The sequence below is a fragment of the Hypanus sabinus genome, chromosome 6, assembly GCF_030144855.1.
Source record: "Hypanus sabinus isolate sHypSab1 chromosome 6, sHypSab1.hap1, whole genome shotgun sequence".
Lineage (NCBI taxonomy): Eukaryota > Metazoa > Chordata > Chondrichthyes > Myliobatiformes > Dasyatidae > Hypanus > Hypanus sabinus.
This window is the reverse complement of record NC_082711.1, coordinates 135231924-135252784: the sequence shown is the minus strand read 5'-3', so window position 1 is coordinate 135252784 and position 20861 is coordinate 135231924. Positions and strand designations below refer to the sequence as shown.

At 42.8% G+C, this 20861-nt stretch overlaps 1 protein-coding gene across 1 annotated transcript in view; it reads left to right on the top strand.

Moving 5' to 3' along the window:
• The window catches only part of LOC132395081 (scavenger receptor cysteine-rich domain-containing group B protein), a 38744-nt gene that overhangs the window by 14715 nt on the left and 3168 nt on the right, over positions 1–20861 (top strand). The window contains exons 6-10 of the mRNA XM_059971394.1: positions 878–1192; positions 2751–2843; positions 7918–7977; positions 11926–12237; positions 17107–17196. Coding sequence (XP_059827377.1) covers positions 878–1192; positions 2751–2843; positions 7918–7977; positions 11926–12237; positions 17107–17196 — 870 coding nt within the window. The remainder of the gene's footprint in view (positions 1–877; positions 1193–2750; positions 2844–7917; positions 7978–11925; positions 12238–17106; positions 17197–20861) is intronic.

Sequence of the window (20861 nt, the reverse complement as noted above, 5' to 3'; positions counted from 1 at the left end):
GCTGTAAATTTGCCTAGAGCAGTCTGTCCTCAAAAACTGAGTGACCGTGGAAGAAGGGGACTAGCGAGGGAGCCACTTAGAGACCTATGACAACTCTGGATGAGTGGCTGAGATGGGAGAGACTGCACATACAACAGCTGTTGCCCGGCTGCTTCGCCAGTCGCAGCTTTACAGGAGAGTGGCAAAGAGAAAGCCAGTGCTGAGAAAAACACGCATGAGATCTCGACTGGAGTTTGCCAGGAGGCACGTGGGAGTCTCTGAAGTCAGCTGGAAGAAGGTTCTATGGACTGATGAAACCAAAATTGAGCTTTTTGGCCATCAGACTAAATGCTACGTTTGGCATAAGCAAAACACTATATGGCATCACTTTAAGAAATTATCCCCATAGAATTCCCTGAGCTAGAAATTTTAGAAGGTGACAGAGCAAGGTGCTCAAACACAAGAAAATCTGCGGATGCTGGGAATCCAAGCGACACACACAAAATGCTGGAGGAACTCAGCAGGTCAGGCAGCATTTACGGAAAAGATTAAACAGCCGATGCTTTGGGCCAAGACCCTTCATCAGGACTGGGAAAAAAGATGAGAAGAAGTAAGGTGCCCAGTCACTCACTGGCCAGTGGGAAATTGATCGTCGCTGGTAAAGAGTTCTCCCCATTGCTGTCATTGAGAGTCAATCATCCTCATCGAGAGTTAACAGCTAGAGAATGGATGGGACAAGATTGGGTAGAGAATATACTGTAGCATCAGGGAACTGTTCATTCTGAGTATAACCTGATTAAGTACTCTTATTATCTTTTAAACTGTACCTCATGAATTAATTAAACCCAGGTTCGTGAGAAAGCCTCTAGTAATAAAAAGCTCTCTTTTCTTCTTCCAGGAGAGGGCAACGTTCGATTAGTCAATGGCTACAACTCATGTCAGGGTAGAGTAGAGATTAAGTACAGAGGACATTGGGGAACGGTCTGTGATGACGACTGGGACATGAATGATGCCGAAGTGGTGTGCCGGCAGATCGGCTGTGGTACAGCCATATCTTCCACCACCAATTCCTACTTTGGATACGGAAAGGGGCTGATTCTAATGGACAATGTCAACTGTGACGGGGGCGAGTCATCATTGTTGAGCTGCCACAGTCTGGGATGGGGCGTGCATAACTGCGGCCATCATGAAGACGCAGGGGTCATCTGTGCAGGTATGGTTTTCACCAAAATGATCCACCTTCCTCACTCGTTCCTTCTCTTCCCAACTCAGTGCAGTCTCTCTGACACTATAACGGGTGTCTGCTCATCAAAGCTCTAAGTTCAGTGTCAGGCTCTGAGAATATCGTACGATAGGACATCATTATTCCCAGCTCATTTTGACTCAAATCCTTCACATTCAGTCTTGTTTATAGTAGATATGTTACTAGTGTTTCAAACATGCCTAGTGTTTCACCTCTTCCTAACCCTGTACAAATCTCCTCATGTTTTGATCTGCAAGAAGTATTTTTTTAAATCCCAATGTTATTCTAATCTCCACATACTGGCCCACTCACACTGAACACTACTCATTAGAAAACCTGGCAGACTATAACCCTATTTATTTATTAATTATTCATCACCAGGTTCCCGAGCCTAGAAATTGGATTTCATTGCTTTTGTGACTAAATCATTATCTACTCAAACCTTCTTCTTAACCAGGCTGTTAATTCCTCTACCTTATTCCAGAATTCTAAACCTGCTTAATCTTTTCCACTTGTAAAGTGTTTCAGCCCATCTTATTGTGATAGAGAAGCACTCAGTAAATGCACTGCTTACACACACACACACACACACACACACTCACTCACACACACACGCACGCACACACACACACACACATACAAGCACGCACGCACGCACGCACGCACACACACACACACTCACACACACACACACACACTCACACACACACACACACACACACACACACACACACACTCACTCACACACACACACACACACACACACACACACACACACACACACACACACACACACACACACACACACACACACACACACACACACACACACACACACACCTGTCATTGCACTGAGCATGCCCATTTCAGTGTCTTCCCCAGTATATTCTCATAATGGGTCCTAAACTGAGCCAATGTGCTTGGTTGGCTTTATGTTGCTTTTCCTGTCGTGCCTGGCAGAATATTTCTTTAGTAATGGGGATGTGCTAATGTGTCTATGTTGTTTTTATACTGTATTTAAGGTAGATACTTCTGTTTACTTTGTAATATGATTGTAATTACATTGCAGGGTACATCATATTCTAATTCTTGTGTAGTTTTAAGTTAACTTCGTTGGTAATTAAAGGTGGCATGTCGTAGTGCCTATAAAAAGGAGCTGTTCATCCTTGGAAGGGATGAGAGATGGGGGCTGCTGGGAGCTCACACTGCATAAGAATAAATACAGAGCCATTATTATGTTTTTTGCTAGATAATCTTTTGTAAATATTGGCAGTTTCCTTTTCACTATTTTCTCTAATTTTTGTATGTTTGATTTTTGACGCACCAAATAAACATCCTTGCACTAAAGTGCTAAGCGACTCCAGCCATATTTATCTTTGATCATAACCCACGTATCTGGCACTTATCATATTAAAAATCACCTTTCAATACAAGTTAGACACTGTCCAGTGTCAAACATAAGATGATGTAACTAAGCTCTCTGTTGCTCAGCATTTTAACTAAGTGATCTTTTTTGATTTTCTTCAAGATTCTTGGACTCCCACGGCAGTTCAAGTTGCTTCATCCACTGGATTTTCTACACCATACACAGGCACAGATTCTACTCCATCTACCAATCACAGTAAGGACAGTTGATATAAACTTACCCAAAGCAAATACTGAATGAAAAAAAAATAAAATCGATTAGTCTGTAACATCCCGGCACCTGGGTAATCATTCCCACTGTCTGAACGTGCTGGAAGGTTTGTACTTTGGACCATTTTCAAATGCTTTCCCTAAAAGATAATGGAGGAATTTTCAGAAGAAATGAGGTAATTGTGATTGAACTTCTAGTTGATATCTATAGGGTTGTGTTCTTGTAGTTTCTGCTGAGGTGTCAACTGAAATGATGTTCTGGTTTTAACCTGAAGACACTATTGAGTATTTTATACGGCCAGCCTCCTGCCCGGTAGTTCTCTTGCCAAAGATACAAATAAAGTAACAGTACATTTAACAATAGAGGAGGGAAGGATAGAGTAAAAAGAAAAGTGACATTGCTGGGCTGAGGGAAACTGCATCTGTCAGGAGTGGGTACGCCACAGGGGTAGGATCAGTCACGTGTGATGAGATGGTTTAGAGGGGTTTGCAGCTGGATTCAGGAGTCTGGGCTTTCAGTGGTTACAATGGGGAGATTGTAGAAGTAGGGTGGTTTATGAAAGCAGTACACTGCAGACATAATGCTTCAGTCTAGTAGAAGCTCTTCAGCCATTGATCTAGAAACAGTTCCTACAGATCTAACCCTTCCTTTGTCTTTACAACAAATGTTACAGGTAAAAGCAACCATCCTCAATAATATATTTCAATGTAATCTGCCTGATGAACTCCAACACCACCCTCCCACCATATACCCTCCCCCCCATCATCCATTGTATCCCTCGCAGTCATAGAACTACAAAACATATTCAAAACAGAAATAGGCTTTATATTGATGCTCATGCAATTCCTTATTAACAGCAGTATTATTTCTGGATCAAAACTTCACATAATTTTAAAGACCTCTTGTAGACCATCTATCAGTCTTGACCAAAGGGATCAGTTTATTCATCCTTTCCTCTGACATCTCTGTTGTTATCCTTGTGATTCTTTGCAGCATCCTTTCTAACTCTCTATATCCCTTTTACATTACGGTGACCAGAACTGTTCATCTTAACATTAGATACAAGTTTAGCATAACTTCCCTACTTTTCAAATCTATTCCTCTAATATTAACATTTATTATATGGTTTGGATTTTATATGGTCTTTCTAACTTGTGCCTTAACTTTTAGCAATGTAGTATGTTTGTGCTACAGGAGCCCTTTTTTTCTCAAACCAGTTTAAATCATCATCTTCCACTAAATCATATCTCTATTCTTTTTACCAAACTGTACTACCTCAGAAGTTCATTTGCCATTGACATGCCCATTCTGCATGTTCGTTAATGTCCTCCTGTAGTTTGCCGGCTTCCTCCTCAACCTTAAGTTTTCTTAAGGATATTATAGCCAAGATTGGTAATGAAGATAAGCTCCTGCTAACTATAGCATGCTCCCAATGGCAAGCATCTCCAATAGCCTCTGACAAGTCCAGCTCCTGGCCTTCATGTGCAACAGGTGTTTCTCTTCACACTTCTGACTGGTTTTCATCAACTTACTCCTTCAGCTCGTGGCTGCATTGATGGACTGCAGCAAAGCCAACTCGGATCTGGGTGAGGGCATGTTTGGGCTAGGTGAAGGATGTCCTAGGTTGGGGCACCACAGGGGCAAGATGGGATTTGTCGGGTGCCCCATTGGTGTAATGTTTGCGCTGTTTTGGCCTGTCAACTTCAGAGTCTATTTGTGGCTGTCCAGTTTCCCTGGTAGCTGTAGTAAGGCCTGGGAGGAGTGAGGTGAGGTCATCAATTCTCCGCCGGGTATGGGGGCTGCTTTTTGCTGTGCCAGTATTGGAGCCATTTGGTGCATTTGCTAGAGGAGTCAAGGTTTTTCAAGTTGCAGAAAGGTTTTCGGGATTTGAGTTAGGAGGTTAGAGGAGTTTATGAACTGGAATGCTGTTGGGCATATTTTGGATATGCCTGTGCAATTTGGCTGAAGCTGCTCTTCTACAGATCTCTTGGGGCTCATTGTTGGGAGCCACTGGCCAGGTGTGGATTTTAGGGTGCCTGAGATTAACCTCATACAAGTAATGATGACGTTCATGTAAACGCTTTTCTCCCAGGTGAGTGCGTAATATTTGGTGACTGAGAAACATAGTGCCAGGCTAGATGTTCGTAGGACTGGCTGGTTAGCAACCAGTTTGTTCCTGCTATCTTCCTGATCATGGCCATTCTAGATTTTAGTTTCTTTGCAATATTTTGAAAGTGGATCATGTTTGAGAAAGTTTGATCTAGTGTGACTCCTAAGTACTTTTAGGTGTGGATCGTTGGGTAGCTGTTTGTCATTTAGTTTGATATTAAGTTTAAGTTTGGTTAGTCGGTTGTCTAGATGAAATATGAAAGTTACTGTTTTGATGACATTCGTATTTAGGGACCACTTTGAGAAGTAGTTGGATAGGGAGTTGATACCTTGGGTAAGGTTTTATCAATGGATTTGACTTTGTTCGATTAGAAGGCTATGGCCCGGTGTATCTAAATATAGCAGATTTGGTTTCAGGGAGGACACAAGGGTATAGATTGATCAAAGTTAGAGCCAGAACTGACCTTGGGGGGGACGCCATTACAGAATTTCATAATGTGACTGGTGTCACTTCCTAGGAAGGAGAAGAAAGGAGGGGTGCCTGTCATTCTGTAGAGGAGATTTACGATCTTTTTACATGGGATGCTTCGGGCTACATAGAAAACCTACAACACAATAAAGGCCTTTTGGCTCACTAAGTTGTGCCGAACATGTCCCTACCTTAGAAATTACCAGGCTTACCTATAGCCCTCTATTTTACTAAGCTCCATGTACCTATCTAAAAGCCTCTTAAAAGACCCTATCATATCTGCCTTCACCACCGTCGCTGGCAGCCCATTCCACACACTCACCACTCTCTGAGTAAAAAACTTACCCCTGACATCTCCTTTGTACCTACTCTCCAGCACCTTAAGCCTACGTCCTCTTGTGGCAACCATTTCAGCCCTGGGTTTTAACATAAAGCCTTGGTTCCAAATGGTGTTGTATGTCGCGGATAAATCGATTTTTTAAAAAATTGCTCCGATTTTCTTTTTGAGATCAAGGCCTGATACGATGTATGATGTGAGTGCGAGAACTTCTCCTCTGGTGTTGCGATGTTGTCTGAAGCCAGCTTGGTCAAAGGCAGGCTACCGGAGGCCTAAAGTCAGTCGCTTCGGGCAAATGGGGCTCGTCAGTTCACCTAGGAGAAGGAAAACTCTGATCCCAAACCTCTGCTGCCTTGCGGCTGTACCCACTCATGGGGAAGGGTTTGGGAGTACGCCCTGAGGGGAAAATCCAGAGCTGTAGTCCCTAAGGCAGTTCTACGTTGAGTTTATCGCTGATAGACAACTCCTGTGACACTGCCGGTGCCACACTGTATCAATCTCTACCATTCCTTTGGGTTCATCAGATGTGTGTGGGGGGGTGGACCTTGCTACTTGGGTAACACTTGCTCTCCATATTGTACTGCCTTGGCTCTGCAATTCGACACAGCTAGGATACAGCTTCCATGGTCGACCCTGACCAACAATCGGCCCTGCAGGCAGACAATTGGTGCAGAGCCATGATGAGGTAGACTATGAAGTCAAGGGTCCATCTTATTGTAGTAAAGGATAGCTCAGTAGTCTTAAACCAGTAAGGTAGTGGCACACTCAGTTGCTTCAGCTTTCACAGGGTCAACTAAAGGTGCTACTGTCCTATTTAAAAGTATTTTTAATGATTATAAGATCCTGCTATAGGTTAAGAACTTAAAGTGCTACAAGTCTACGCCATCAGTGAGTTGCTTGTTGGAGGAGGAAATGAAGGAGCTGTGCATCATGCTGCTGCCTGAGTTGGAGGAGGCTTACAGTCTAATAGCGAGTGATCACCTTGGTCGCTTTTATTGTGATCACAAGACCCTTTTGGGCGATGTTAATGTGGTATCAGGTCTACAGAGTTATTGGTGGAGAGCAGGGGCGGCTGGCAGTGGAGCTGTGTGGCCTCAGTCACAGCGACCAGGAGAGAGCTGTCCGAGATGGTGCACTCCAGCGGGGCCGGGGTGCTGCCTCCCACCCACTGTTCACACTTCAGAAGGCAACAGCTATTGTGGTCAACTGAAGGTTTCTGTGACATTGAATGGCTTGAGTTTGGACTCTTTCACTGGGTGGCTGTATCTTGCTATCTTATACATGTTATGTGTGCTTTGACTGTTGGTGCTGTGTTTTGCACCTTGGTCCCAGAGTAATGCTGTCCCATTTGGTTGTATTCATGAGTATTCATGGATGGTTGAAGGACAATTAAACTTGAATTGAATTATAACAGTGGGGTAGAAGCTCTCCTTGTCCTTCAGCCTGTTGGTACCTGTTTTCAATCTTTTGTATTTTCGGCTTAATGTGAGGGATGACTGTCCAGCGTGGGAGTCATCTTTGATTGTGCTGGCTCTTTTATTGAGGCAGTGAGAAGTGTAGATAGAGTCTAGGGAGGGGAGGCTGGCTTCCATAATGTGCAGAGATGTGACCACAACGCTCTTGAGGTCTTTGGGATTGTAGTGAGTTGAGGTTGCCTGGGAGGCTGCCATTGATGTACGGCATGGTCAGCCTTTGAAACACTTTGTGATGGTGGACGTCAGAGGTGCTGGACAGTTTGCAGCTATGTCTCCTTGTTTGTGACTCTTCCACTTGCAAACACCTAGCGATTCCACCAACGTGTTCCATTGCTAATGGCCAAGCTTTCCTCCCTCCCTGAAGCCAGCAAACAATTGCTGTTGTCCTCAATTCCTGTCCATGTATTACAGCGAAACTTATCAAAGGTTTTCTGAAGATCAGAATCCAATCATTTCTCCAGACAAAGTGTGTATTGGCTTGGGTTTGGATTTGATTGTTTCCATCAATTTAACTTGCCACCCAGCCCAAAAGTGCAAACTACATGGTCAATCCGTTCATACTAAGTGTCAGAGAGGAAGTCTGGAAGTTTATTTGAAATGGACACAATAATACCCCAGAGATCTCTTCAAGATTCACAACTGACAATCACTCCTTGTATTTGGTTACAGATGTTACAGATCAAACTTTTGAACTGATTACAACCACAAAGCTGACAACACCTCAAAGGGGTAAGATCAATCATTTTTCATTCAAAGAAGTTTCTGTGCTGTTTAATCCAACATTTTACGAATTACATGAAATTTGTTGTTTTGGGGCAGCAGTACATTGCAATACACAATAATAAAAGCTGTACATTACAATAAGTAGAAAATAAATTAAATAAGTTGTGCAAAAAGACAGAAAAAAAATATTGATGTGGTGTTCATGGATCCATTGCCCATTCTCAAATCTGATGGTGCTGAGGAAGAAGCTGTTCCTGAAACATTGAGTGAGTGTCCTCAGGCTCCTGGACCTCAACTTTGATGGTAGCAACAAGAACAGGGCAGGTCCTGGGTGATGAGAGTCCTTAATGATGGATGATGCCTCGCTCATTGAAGGTGTCTTTGATGCTGGGGAGGCTAAAACCCATGAGGACGCTGACTGCATTTATAACTTTCTGCAGCTTTGTTTGATCCTGTGCAGTGGCTCCTCCAAAGCAGACGGTGATGCAACCAGTTATAAGGCTGTCCATGGCACATCTGTAGAAATTTGCGAGTGTCTTTGGTGTCATACTCAGCCTCCTCAAGCTCCTAATGAAATATAGCCGACATCTGTCTCCTTGTAATTGCATTAATATGTTAAGGCCCAGTGTAAATCTTCTTAAATGTTGATGCTCATGAATATGAAACTGCTCAGCCTTTACACTGCTCATCCCTCGATGAGGTCTGGTGCATGTTCCCTCGACTTACTCTTTCTGAAGTCCACAATCAATACTTCTACAGATCTTAAGTGTAAGGTTGTTGCTCCAACACCACTCATCCAGTTCATCTACCTCACACCTGCACACCTCCTTATCACTATCTTAAATTCTGTTAACAACAATTGTGTTGTCAGCAAATGTATGGATTGTGTCTGAGCTGTGCTTAGCCACATAGTCATGGGTGTAGAGTGAGAAGAGAAGTGGGCTAAGTACACATTCTGAGGTGTCCAGGGTCGATTGTCTGCTCGGAGAAAATAGTTATTTCTGATCCACAAACACTGTGGTCTCATGCTGAGGAAGGCAAGGATCCAGTTGCAGAAGGAGATACAGAGATCACTTGCCTGAATTAGGTATTACTATTGTCCAGGTGATCCAAAGTTGAGTAGAGAGACAGAGAGAATGCTTCTGTTGTAGACCTTGTGGTGGTAGGGAAATTTCAGCAGGTCCAGGTCCTTGCTTATGCAGGAGTAGATTCTGGCTATGACCAACCTCTTGAAGCACTTCATCACAGTAGATATGCGTGCCACTGGGCGATATTCATTGAGGAAGAACACTCTACTCTTCCTGGACTGTCGCCCTTTTGAAGCAGGTGGGAACATCTGACTGCAGCAGTGAGAGATTGAAGGCTCTCGCCAGGAGGTTGGCACAGGTTTTCAGAGCCCAGCCAGGTACACCATCAGGGCCAGATCCATTTCAGGGGTTCTCCCTCTCGAAAGATGTTCTGATGTTGGCCTCAGAGACAGCGATCACAGGATCACCAGATGCTGCAGAGATTTGCACAGATGTAGTCTTATTTTCCCTTTTAAAGCATGCATGAAAGGTGTAGAACTCATCTGGGAATGAAGCAGCACAGCTATTCACAATCTTCAATTTCACTTTGAAGGAAGTAATGGCCTGCAAATCCTGCCAGAGCTGACATGTATCCGATTCCATCCCTAACTTCAATTGGCATTATATTGTTGCTTTAAAATAGCCTTCCATAGGTCATACCTGGACTTGGCTTATAGTTCTGGATTACCAGTCTTGAAAGCCACAGATCTAGCCCTCAGTGGACTATGAATCTCCTGGTTCATCCATGGCTTTTGGTTTGGGTAAGCTCAGTATGTTCTCAAAGGCACACACTCATCCACATAAGTCTTGATGAAGCTGATGGCAACTGTGATGTACTCATTCAGATGCGAAGATGAATTCCAAAATATTGTCCAGCCAACCAGCTCAAAGCAGTCCTGTAGGTGTTCCTCTGCCACCCTTGAACACTTTACCTTGATCCTTGCCACTAGTGCTGCAGTCTTTAGTCTCTGCCTGCACACTGAGAGTAGAAGAGCAGTCAGGTGATCGGATTTTCCAAAGTATGTGCATGGGATGACACAGTGACTGTTCTTGATGGTTGTACAATAGTGGTCAAGTGTGCTGGCTCCTTGGGTTCTACAGATCATATGTTGCTGGTAGTTAATCAGAGACTTCTTCAAGCTGGTCAGGTTGAAATCCCCCCCCCAGTAACAGGCAAGGCATCAGGGTGTGCTGTTGTATGATTGCTGGTTATGATGCTCAGCTCCTGACGATAGCCTGAGGTGGAATGCACATCACTACCAGGACGATGGCAGAAAACTCCATTGGCAGATAAAATGGATGACATTTAACCACTAGATGCTCCAGGCTGAGTAGCAGGATTGAGATTGAACTGCCATGTCTGGGCACACAATGAGTTAATCATCAAGTACACTCCATCACCTCTGACTTTAATAGACTGAGCTGTCCTGTCTTCGCAGAGAACGGTGAAGCCATCAGGCTGCAGTGCTGCATCCGAAATGATGGAGGGTAGCCATGATTCTGTGAAGCAAAGTACACAACAGTTACTGATGTCCCACTGGTACGGCAATCAAGAAACACTCCAAGCAACTCTGCAAAAAGGCCATTGAATAGCACAAGTTAGGAGATGGGTACAAGAAAATTTCCAAGTCACTGAACATCCCTTGGAGTACAGTTAATTCAATCACCAAGAAATGGAAAGAATATGGCACAGCTGTAAATCTGCCTAGAGCAGGCCAACCTCAAAAACTGAGTGGCCATGCAAGAAGTGGACTAGTGGGGAAGGCCACCGAGGACTCTGGAGGAGCTACAAGCTCTAGTGGCTAAGAAGGGAGAGGCTGCACATACTATTGCCCGGGCGCTTCACCAGTTGCACCTTTATGGGAGAGTGGCAAAAAGAAAGCCACTGTCGAAAAATACTCACATGAAATCTCAGCCAGAGTTTGCCAAAGGCATATGGAAGGTTCTGAAGTCAGTTGGAAGAAGGATCTATGGTCTGATGAAACCAAAATTCAGCTTTTTGGCTATGTTTGGTGTAATACAAACACTGCACATAATCAAAAATGCACAACCCCTACCATGACGCTTTGTTGCATCATGCTGTGGGGTTTCTTCATTCAGCATGCCCAGGAAAGCTTGTGAGGGTAGAGAGTAAAATGAAGGCAGCAAAATACAGGGAAATCCTGGAGGAAAACCTGATGCAGTTTGCAAGAGAACTGCAACTTGGGAGAAGATTTGTTTTCCAGCAAGAAAATTACCCCAAGCATAAAGCCAAAGCTACACAGGAATGGTTTAAAAACAACAAAGTTAATGTTCTAGAGTGTCAAGTCAGAGTCCAGACCTCAATCCAACTGAGAATTTGTGGCTGGACTTGAAAAGGACTGTTCACTCACAATCCCCATGCAATCTGACAAAGTTTGAGCAGTTTTGTAAAGAAGAATGGAGAAAAATTGTAGTGTCCAGGTGTGCAAAGCTGATGAAGACCTATCCACACAGACTCAAGCTTGTCAAAGGTGCATCTACTAAAAACTAACTTGATGGAGGTGAATTTAGATCACTTTGTAGAGATCTGTTTTCACTTTGATATGAAAGAGTCTTTTTTCTGTTGGTCGGTGTCAAATAAGCCAAATTAAATCCACTGTGAGTCAATATGTAAAAAAAATAAAACATGAAAACTTCTGGGGGGTGGGGGTAGTGAATACTTTTTATAGACACTGTACAATTAGGTCCCTTATTTCATTGTCTTGTACCAATATTGAATGAGTTTCAACCCCGATTAATGACTGTATGCCAATGGGTTCGATGTCTCACCTTGCCCTATTCAGATTCCTTGCCGAACGATTTAAAAATAGCGTGTGCCACAGAAATTAAGCCTAAAAGAGTGATAACTGTGTGAATATTTTTCCAGCCAGATCCATTCGTTTGGTGAATGGGAACAACAGCTGTCAAGGCAGAGTGGAAATATTTTACGGCAATAACTGGGGAACTGTGTGCGATGACGACTGGAATATAAAGAATGTGGCGGTCGTTTGCAGGCAGCTGGGATGTGGTAGTGCCATCACAGCTAAGGAGCTAGGCTACTTTGGATATGGAAGTGGGCCAATACTGCTGGACAACGTGAACTGCAAAGGCACCGAGTCCTCCCTGGCTGAATGTTTTAACCTTGGATGGGGAAAACACAACTGTAGGCACCATGAGGATGCAGGTGCTATTTGCGTAGGTAAGATTAATGTCAACAGTGACTAGCTTTATGCAGAAGGAGATATTCGTGTGTAATATAGTGCTTTCCACTGCCCCACATCAATGTGTTTTACAACCCATGAATTTCACCAGTTTCTATGTTATATCACCTTCACGAGGTCCACAGCTTTATGGTTCTTTGGAGGCTTGCATGCCTCAATGACCCGGAGAGCTATGTTGGCTGAATTCAGGGCTCTATGCTTTGATTCTTGGTAAGGTCACCCATGCCAAACAGGTCAAAGGTTCAAGGGTTCAGCTCAGGGCTAACGACCCTGACTGGTAACTCACAATTGTTCTGAAATCAGCAATGAAGAATCCTGAAGGATCTTCACTACTGCCTAAATAATGGGCAAAAGAGAAAGAGAGAGAAGTATTATTAGTATACATGGCAGCACAATGAATTGACAGATAATTGGCTATGGCAGTGCTAGAAGAATGTGCTTGACCAGGACACACCATGAGAATGAAAGACAGTGGCCATGGGAAAACATGCCACGAGAATGTTTTTATACATCCAAGTGGAATTGCCTCACCTTTAATGATCGCTTTTCATCACAGTGTTTCATTTCATCAATACTGCTACTAAGATGATGTGGTCAAGTGCACAAGGTTGGGCTTATATTTTCCAGCTCGGGAAAGAGACCGATAGTAGAGAACCAAGATAACGCTACCTTGCCAGTGAAGAACATACCAAATTTTTCATAGACAGTGTTTGAAAGTTAAAGCTGAACCTCACAGACTGAATGGGAAATAAAATCAATAACTTGGTTATGAAAATTCTTAAAGCTGGGAAGTGAGTGAGTTACCATCAGTCATTGGAGCAGAATTAGACCATTCATCCCATTGAGTCTGCTCTGCCACTCTATTACAGCTAATTTATTAGCCCTATCAAATATATTCTCATGCCTTCTCCCCATAATCTTTGATGTCCTGACTAATCAAGAGCATGTCATCCTCCGCTTTAAATATACTCAATGACTTGGCCTCCATGGCCATATGAAGCAGTGAATTCCACAAGTAAACTACCCTCTGGCTAAAGAAAACCTTCCTCAACTCTGTTCTAAATGGACATCCCTTTATTCAGAGCTGTGCCCTCTGGTCCTAGAATTCGCTACATCCTCTTCTCATTCACTCTATTTAGACCTTTCAATGTTCAATAGGTTTCAATAAGATACCCCATTATACTTCTAAATTCCAGTGAGTACAGGCCCAAAGCCATCAAATGCTCCTCCTATGTTACTCGCTTCATTCGTGGAATCATTCTCGTGAACCTCCTCTGAACAATGCCTTATAAAACCTCAGTATCAGATCTTTGCTCTTATATTCTGGACCTCTCAAAATGAATGCAAACATTGAATTTGCCTTCCTTAGCACTGACTCTGCCTGAAAGTTAAACTTTAGGGAATCCTGGCTGAGAACTCCCAAGTCCCTTTGCAGCTCTGATATTTGAATTCTCTCCCCACTTAGAAGTTGTCAATGCCTTTATTCCTTCTACCAAAGTGCACGCCAATACACTTACCTACGCTACTTCCATCTCCCATATCTTTCTCATTCTCACAATCTGACCCTCTACAGACTACCTGCTTCCTCAACACTACCTGCCCCTCCACCTATCTTCATTTCATTCACAAACTTAGCCACAAAGCCATCAATTCTATCATCCAGATAATTGACAAATATCATGAAAAGAAGCAGTCTCAAGACCAAATCCTGCGGAATACCACTAGTCACTCGCAATCAACTAGAAAAGGCCCCCTTTATTCCCACTCTTTGCCTTCTGCCAGTTAGCCAATCTTCTAACTATATACACATCTTTCCTGTAATACCATGGGCTCTTATCTTGTTAAGTCACCTCATATATGCCACCTTGACAAAGGCCTTCTGAAAATCCAATTAAACAGCATCCACTGACTCTCCTTTGTCTACCCTGCCTGTTATTTCCTCAAAGAATTCCAACAGATTTTGGAAGTGAGATTTCCTCTTAAGGAAACCACGCTGAATATGGCCTACTTTATCATGTGTCTCAAAGTACCCCAAAATCTCATCATTGATAATGGACTCCAACATTTTCCCATCTGCTAACTGGCCTATAATTTCCTTTCTTCAGCCTTGCTCCCTGCTTAAAGAATGGAATGATATTTGCAATTTTCCATTCCTTGGGAACCATTCCAGAATCTGGTGATTTTTCAGAAATCGTTATTAATGCTTCCACTGTCTCTTCAGCTATCCCTTTCAGAACCCTGGGGTGTAATCCATCTGGTCTGGATGACCTATTTACCTTCAGACCTTCCAGCTTCCCAAGCACCTTTCCCTTAGTAATAGCAACTATTCTCACATCTGCTGCTGACACTCTCTTATTTCTGGCATACTGTTAGTGTCTTCCTGAGTAAAGACTGATGCAAAATACTTATTAAGTTCATTTACCATTTCTTTGTTCACATTACTACTACCTCTCAAGAATCATTTTCCAATGGAATGATATTCACTCTCACTTCTCTTTTGATATATCTAAAAAAAACTTTTGATATCCTCTTTTATATTATTGGTTAGCTTTCCTTTATTATTCATCTTTACTCTTCTTATTGATTTTTAGTTGCTTTCTGTTGGTTTTTAAAAATCTCCCAATCCTTGACATTCCTACTAGTTTTTGCTCTATTATATACCCTCTCTTTTGCTTTTATGCTGTCTTTGATTTCCCTAATCAGCCACAGTTATGTCACCCTCCCTTTAGAATACTTCTTTATCTTTGGGATGTATCGATTCTGCACCTTCCAAATTGCTCCCAGAAATTCAGTCACTGTTCTTCTACTGTCATCCCTGCTAGTGTCCCCTTCCAATCAACTTTGGCCAGCTCCTCTCTCATGCCTCTGTAATTCCATTTACTCCATTGTAATACAATACATCTGACTTTAGCTTCTCCCTCTCAAACTGCAGCTTGAATTCTATCATCATGATCACAACTCCTTAGGGTTCCTTTCCTTTAAGCTCCCTAATCAAATCTGGTTCATTACACAGCTCCTAATCCAGAATTGCCTCTCTCCTAGTGGGCACAACCACAAGCTGCTCTAAAAAGCCAACTTATAGGCATTTTACAATTCCCTCTCTTGGGATCTAGCACCAATCTGATTTTCCCAATCTAACTGCATATTGAAATTTCCAAAGACTATCATAACATTTCCCTTTTTGCATGACTTTTCTATCTTCTGTTGCAATTTGTATCTCATCCTGGCCACTGTTCAGAGGCCTGTATATAACTCCCATCAGGGTCTTTTTGCCCTTGCTGTTCCCTACTCTACCCAGAAAGATTCTTCATCTTCTGATCCTATGTCATCTCTTTCTAAGGATTTGATTTTCATTTTTTATCAATAGAGCCACCTACCCTCTCTGCCTACCCGTCTATCCTTACAAAACAATATGTACTCTTGGATGTTAAACTCCCAACTATGTTCTCAAGTGATGCCCACGAAGTCATACCTGCCAATCTCTAACTGTGCTACAAGATCATCTACAGTATACTGCGTACATTCAAATATTACATCTTCAGTTCAGTATTCATCACTCTTTTCGATTTTGCTCCCATGTTATCCTACTAAATGCAATTTTTCTCTATCATTTTCCTGTCCTTCTTCAAAGTCTCACTGCATCTACCTGTCTACCCACTGCCCCATCCTCAGCACAATCATCCAGTTCCCACCCTGCTGCCAAATTAGTTTAAACCCTCCCAAACAGCTGTAGTAAACCTGCCCACGGGGAAGAGATCCCAGTGATCCAGGAATCTGAAACCCTGCCCCCTACTTGAATTCCTCAGCCATGCATTCATCTGCCAAATCATGCTATACTTACACTCACTGGCATGAGGCACAGGCAGCAATCCCGAGATTACTACCATAGAGGTCCTGTTTTTCAGCTTTCTACCTAAATCCCTATACACGCTCTTCGGTACCTCCTCCTTCTTCCTACTTACAGTTTGCCATTGGTACCAATTTGTACCACGGCCACGTTGATACCAGAGCAGCATCAATGAAGAGAGGGAGATATAATTAAGAAAGAAGAGGGGAGGTGAGCAAGGCTGAGATGCAGTCCTATAGAAGGACAGGGAGATTAAATATTCTGTAACGTACGGCAGATAATTGCTTTAAAAATCCAATGCTACTTTGGAGTTAACGAGAACCCTGTTGTCAACATCTGAACAATTGCTGCTAATCAGAGTCTCATTGGGCACAGCCAGATTGGAAGAGCAAGTTGGAGAATGGAAACACTCACTTCCTGATTCCACTAAGCTCTTCCACCATACATGGAGAACAACCCACGAATACCCTTCACTTGTTTTTTAGATGAATTCAGCTTCAACAGAAAGCAAGATGCTTCATAACACTACTTGTAAAAAATAAAATCCACTCAATTGGTAACCCATCCACCGCTCTAAATAATTATTCTCTTGATCCTTACTGCACCGTAGCTATGGCGTGGACTGTCTGCATAAGACACTGAAGCAAATCACCTGCAGTTCTCCAACAGCACCTTGTGAGGTCTACCTGTGCGGTAACAGGTAGCAGGTACATAGGAATGCAATCATTTGCAATTTCTTCCTAAGCTTCACACCACCCCAACAAATGTATTTGCTCTTATCAGTTTAACAAATTATAGCATTACTACTGTGAATCTGTTTACAATTAAGACAAGGTTTCCATGCTCAGCATGTGCTCTATTTTTCTGTTGTCTTAGGGTTTCCTTTAAAGAAGCACATGAATGACCAAAGATAGAATTCCCTTTTAATATTCCTGTTGAATAAACATAACTTAACAGCACTTAAAGCTAAAATTATGTGTTGCCTGTTCTTGCATTTTAGAATATAAAGCTTCTGAAGCAAGTGGTTCTGGCAAACAAGCACCAGTAATTACCACTACAAGAACAACGGAAGTGTTAAAGGTTACAGAAGGTAGGTGCCCTATTACTGGCGTTAACAAATATTTGGAAGAGTATGCTGTGTAAAATCAGCTTTTGAAATTGTGGGGATGTTGTCACCGTTCAGCCTTGATTTCAATAGTGTTGAACATACAGTATCAGCATTGACTAAACTTCTGCTGTTTTTCACCGCATTCTTGATATCATATTTCACCATTATTCCTTGGCTGGGTGTCTCTATGGATTATTCTTTTACTCTGCCTGCTACCGGTGTGTGTTGCAGAGCTACTGAAAATCAATATCATAACTGGAAACCCATCTGTATCTCTTCCTGCATACTTTACACATTTGCACACTGCACATATCTTAGGGATTCAGGCCGCTGTCCTTCATTCGCTTACCATTAAACCAATTACAAAAGTAAAGCTTTATACTCTTTGTCCATTTTAGCTCATTGTTTGAAATATTAGGAAGTAAGTAGTGGCACTTGAAGCCAATATTTACTCCACGCAATATCAAGAAACAGCTGAAAGCACTGGATACTGCGAAAGCTATGAGCCCAGACAAAATCCTAGCAATCGTCCTGAAGGCTTGTACTCCAGAACTTGCTGCACCACTAGCCAAGCTGTTCCAGTACAGCTACAACACCAGTGTCTACCTGGAAATGTGGAAAATTACCCAGGTATGTCCTGTACACAAGAAACAGGTCAAATCCAACCCAGCCAATTACCGCCCTATCAGCCTACTCTCAATCATCAGCAAAATAATGGAAGGGGTCATCAGCAGTGCTATCATGCAGCATTGGCTTGTATGACTATCATCCAGTAGCACTCACATCTACGATAATGAACTGCTTTGAGAGGTTGGTGAAGGCTAGAATCAACTCCTGCCTCCGCAAGGACCTGGACCCACTGCAATTTGTCTAACACCACAATAGGTCTACAGCAGCTGCAATCTCAATGGCTCTTCACGTGGCCTTAGATCTCCTGGACAATACATACAAATATGTCAGGATGCTGTTCATTGACTCAGTGTTTAACACCGTTAATCCTACAGTCCTCGGTTGCTGTATCTCCCTCTGCAACTGGATCCTCGATTTCCTAACCAGAAGACCATAATCTATGCAGATTGGTAATAACATCTCCTCCTCACTGACGATCAGCACCAGCGCACCCCAGGGATGAGAGCTTAGCCCACTGCTCTACTCTCTCTACACCCATAACTGTGTGCCTAATAGCTCAAGTTCCATCTATAAATTTGTTGATGATACAACCATTGTTGGCAGAATCTCAGATGGAGACGAGGGCATTCAGGAGTGAGATATATCAGCTGGTGTCAGCAACGATCTTGCACTCGACATCAGTAAGACCAAAGGTCTGACCGTGGACTTCAGGTAAGATGAGGGAATACAAACCGTCCTTATAGAGGGATCAGTTGAGGGAGTGAGCAATTTCAAGTTCCTAGGTGTCAATATCTCTGAGGATCTAACCTGGTCCTGACATATCAATGCAGCTATAAAGAAGGCAAGACGGTGGCTACATTTCATTAGGAGTTTGAGGAAATTTGGTTTGTCACCTAAAACTGTCAAAAACTTCTACAGACGTACAGTGGAGAGCATTTCAACAGGATGTATCACTGTCTTGTATGGGGGGGGGGGGGGGTGGCTACTGCATAGGATAGAAAGAAGCTGGAAAAAAAGTTCAAAAATCAGTCAGCTCCATCATGGGTACTAGCCTCCACAGTATTCTTGGTATCTTCAAGGAATGGTGCGTCAGAAAGGCAGTATCCATTATTAAAGACCTCCATTACCCAGGGCATGCCCTCTTATTGCTACCGTAAGGAAGGAGGTACAGAATTCTGAAAGGGGATCCACTCAACCATTCAGGAACAGGTTTTGTCCTTCCGTCATCAAATTTCGAAATGGACATTAAATCCATGAATACTACCTCACTTTTTAAAATTAATTCTGTATTTGCACAATTTTTAACTTAACTATTATATATCTATTTACTGTAACTGATTTATTTACTTTTTCTATATTAATCATACATTGCATTGTACTGCAGCCACTAAGTTAATAAATTTCATGACATGTGCCGGTGATAGCAAACCTGTTCCTGATTCAGATGCGATGATGTATCTCAGCAGGGCCAGGTAATTCATTACAAGAGAGGAGCAAGGAGTTTTTAAAAGCCAAAAGGTAGTCAGAAAGCCCCATTACAGTCACTGATTGCCCCTCATGGTATTTTGTTCTTTCACCTGTCTCTACACTCCACGTGCACATAGCGGGTTATCTGACTGGTGTTGGGTGCATGGGCACCGCTAAGTCAGTTGTGAACCTGCTGCTGTACTCTTCATGGAATTCATCCTGGTCCATTGTCACCAGTACCTCCCGATCTACAAACATTGGATTTGCAAATTGGCTCTATAATCTCATAGATAGTTTGGACAATATCTTTGATTTACAAATGTTTGCTACAACAAAGTGTGCCATTGGCACACGCTGTACCCAAAATACCAAAAAATGCATTTGCCCAAAACTTATCAATTTGCAATGTTTTGCATAATGAAGTAGAAGCAGGCCATAGCGGCTGAATATTTCAGATCACTTAGCTGAATGTAAAATGGTGAATGAGGCTCTGGAATGAGGGGTTAACATTCCCAAACAATACAGTCCCTGCTCTCTTAGCATTGAGAGAAGCCTTGCTGAGATCCTTGTATCACAGCATTAAGCTGAGCTCGCTGATCAAAATGAACACTCTACAAAGCCCAGTGGTCAACTAGTGATCCTGTCTCCAGGCCAATGTAGTCAGTTTTTCCTCTCTCCGTAAAAATCTAAGCCCATGGGGAAGGATTCACTGATCCACAGTTAACTTACAGAAGCTGATCTGCACATGAACTTCTGGAGGCCACGCAGTCACGTGTCAATAAAGTAATGCAGCAACTTGTTTAAAGGGTTCAGTTTTCCACTGGAGCACTCATCGAGGTGTTGAATTTATGAGGGGTACAATTTTCAGGGGTGAATATTTTTGAGGAAATCAGTTTGGTACCAGAAGTTCCACTCATGCATTGAACACAATTATTCATAGGATATGGAAATAGTGGGGCACGTAGGAGCGCAGAAGAACAGTGAAACACACATGTGGCTTTAGACCACCTGGATAACACAAACACCTATGTCAGGATGCTGTTTAATACTGTTACTCCCACAATCCTGATTGAGAAGTTGCAGAGCCTGGGCCTCTATGCCTCCCTCTGCAACTGGATCCTCGACTTCCTAACCAGAAGACCACAATCTGCGTGGATTGGTGATAACATCTCCTCTTTGCTGATGATCAGCACTGGTGCACCATAGGGGTGTGTGCTTAGCCCACTGCTCTACTCTCTATATACCCATGATTGTGTGGCTAGGCATAGCTCAAATACCATACATGAATTCACTGATGATACAACCATTCATGGTAGAATCTAAGGTGGTGATGAGAGGGTGTACAGGAGTGAGATATGCCAACTAGTGGAGCAGTGTCACAACAACAACCTGGCACTCAATGTCAGTAAGATGAAAGAGCTGATTGTGGACTTCAGGAAGGATAAGATGAAGGAATACATACCAATCCTCATAGAGGGATCAGAAGTGGAGAGAGTGAGCAGCTTCAAGTTCCTGGATGTCAAGATCTCTGAGGATCTAACCTGGTCCCG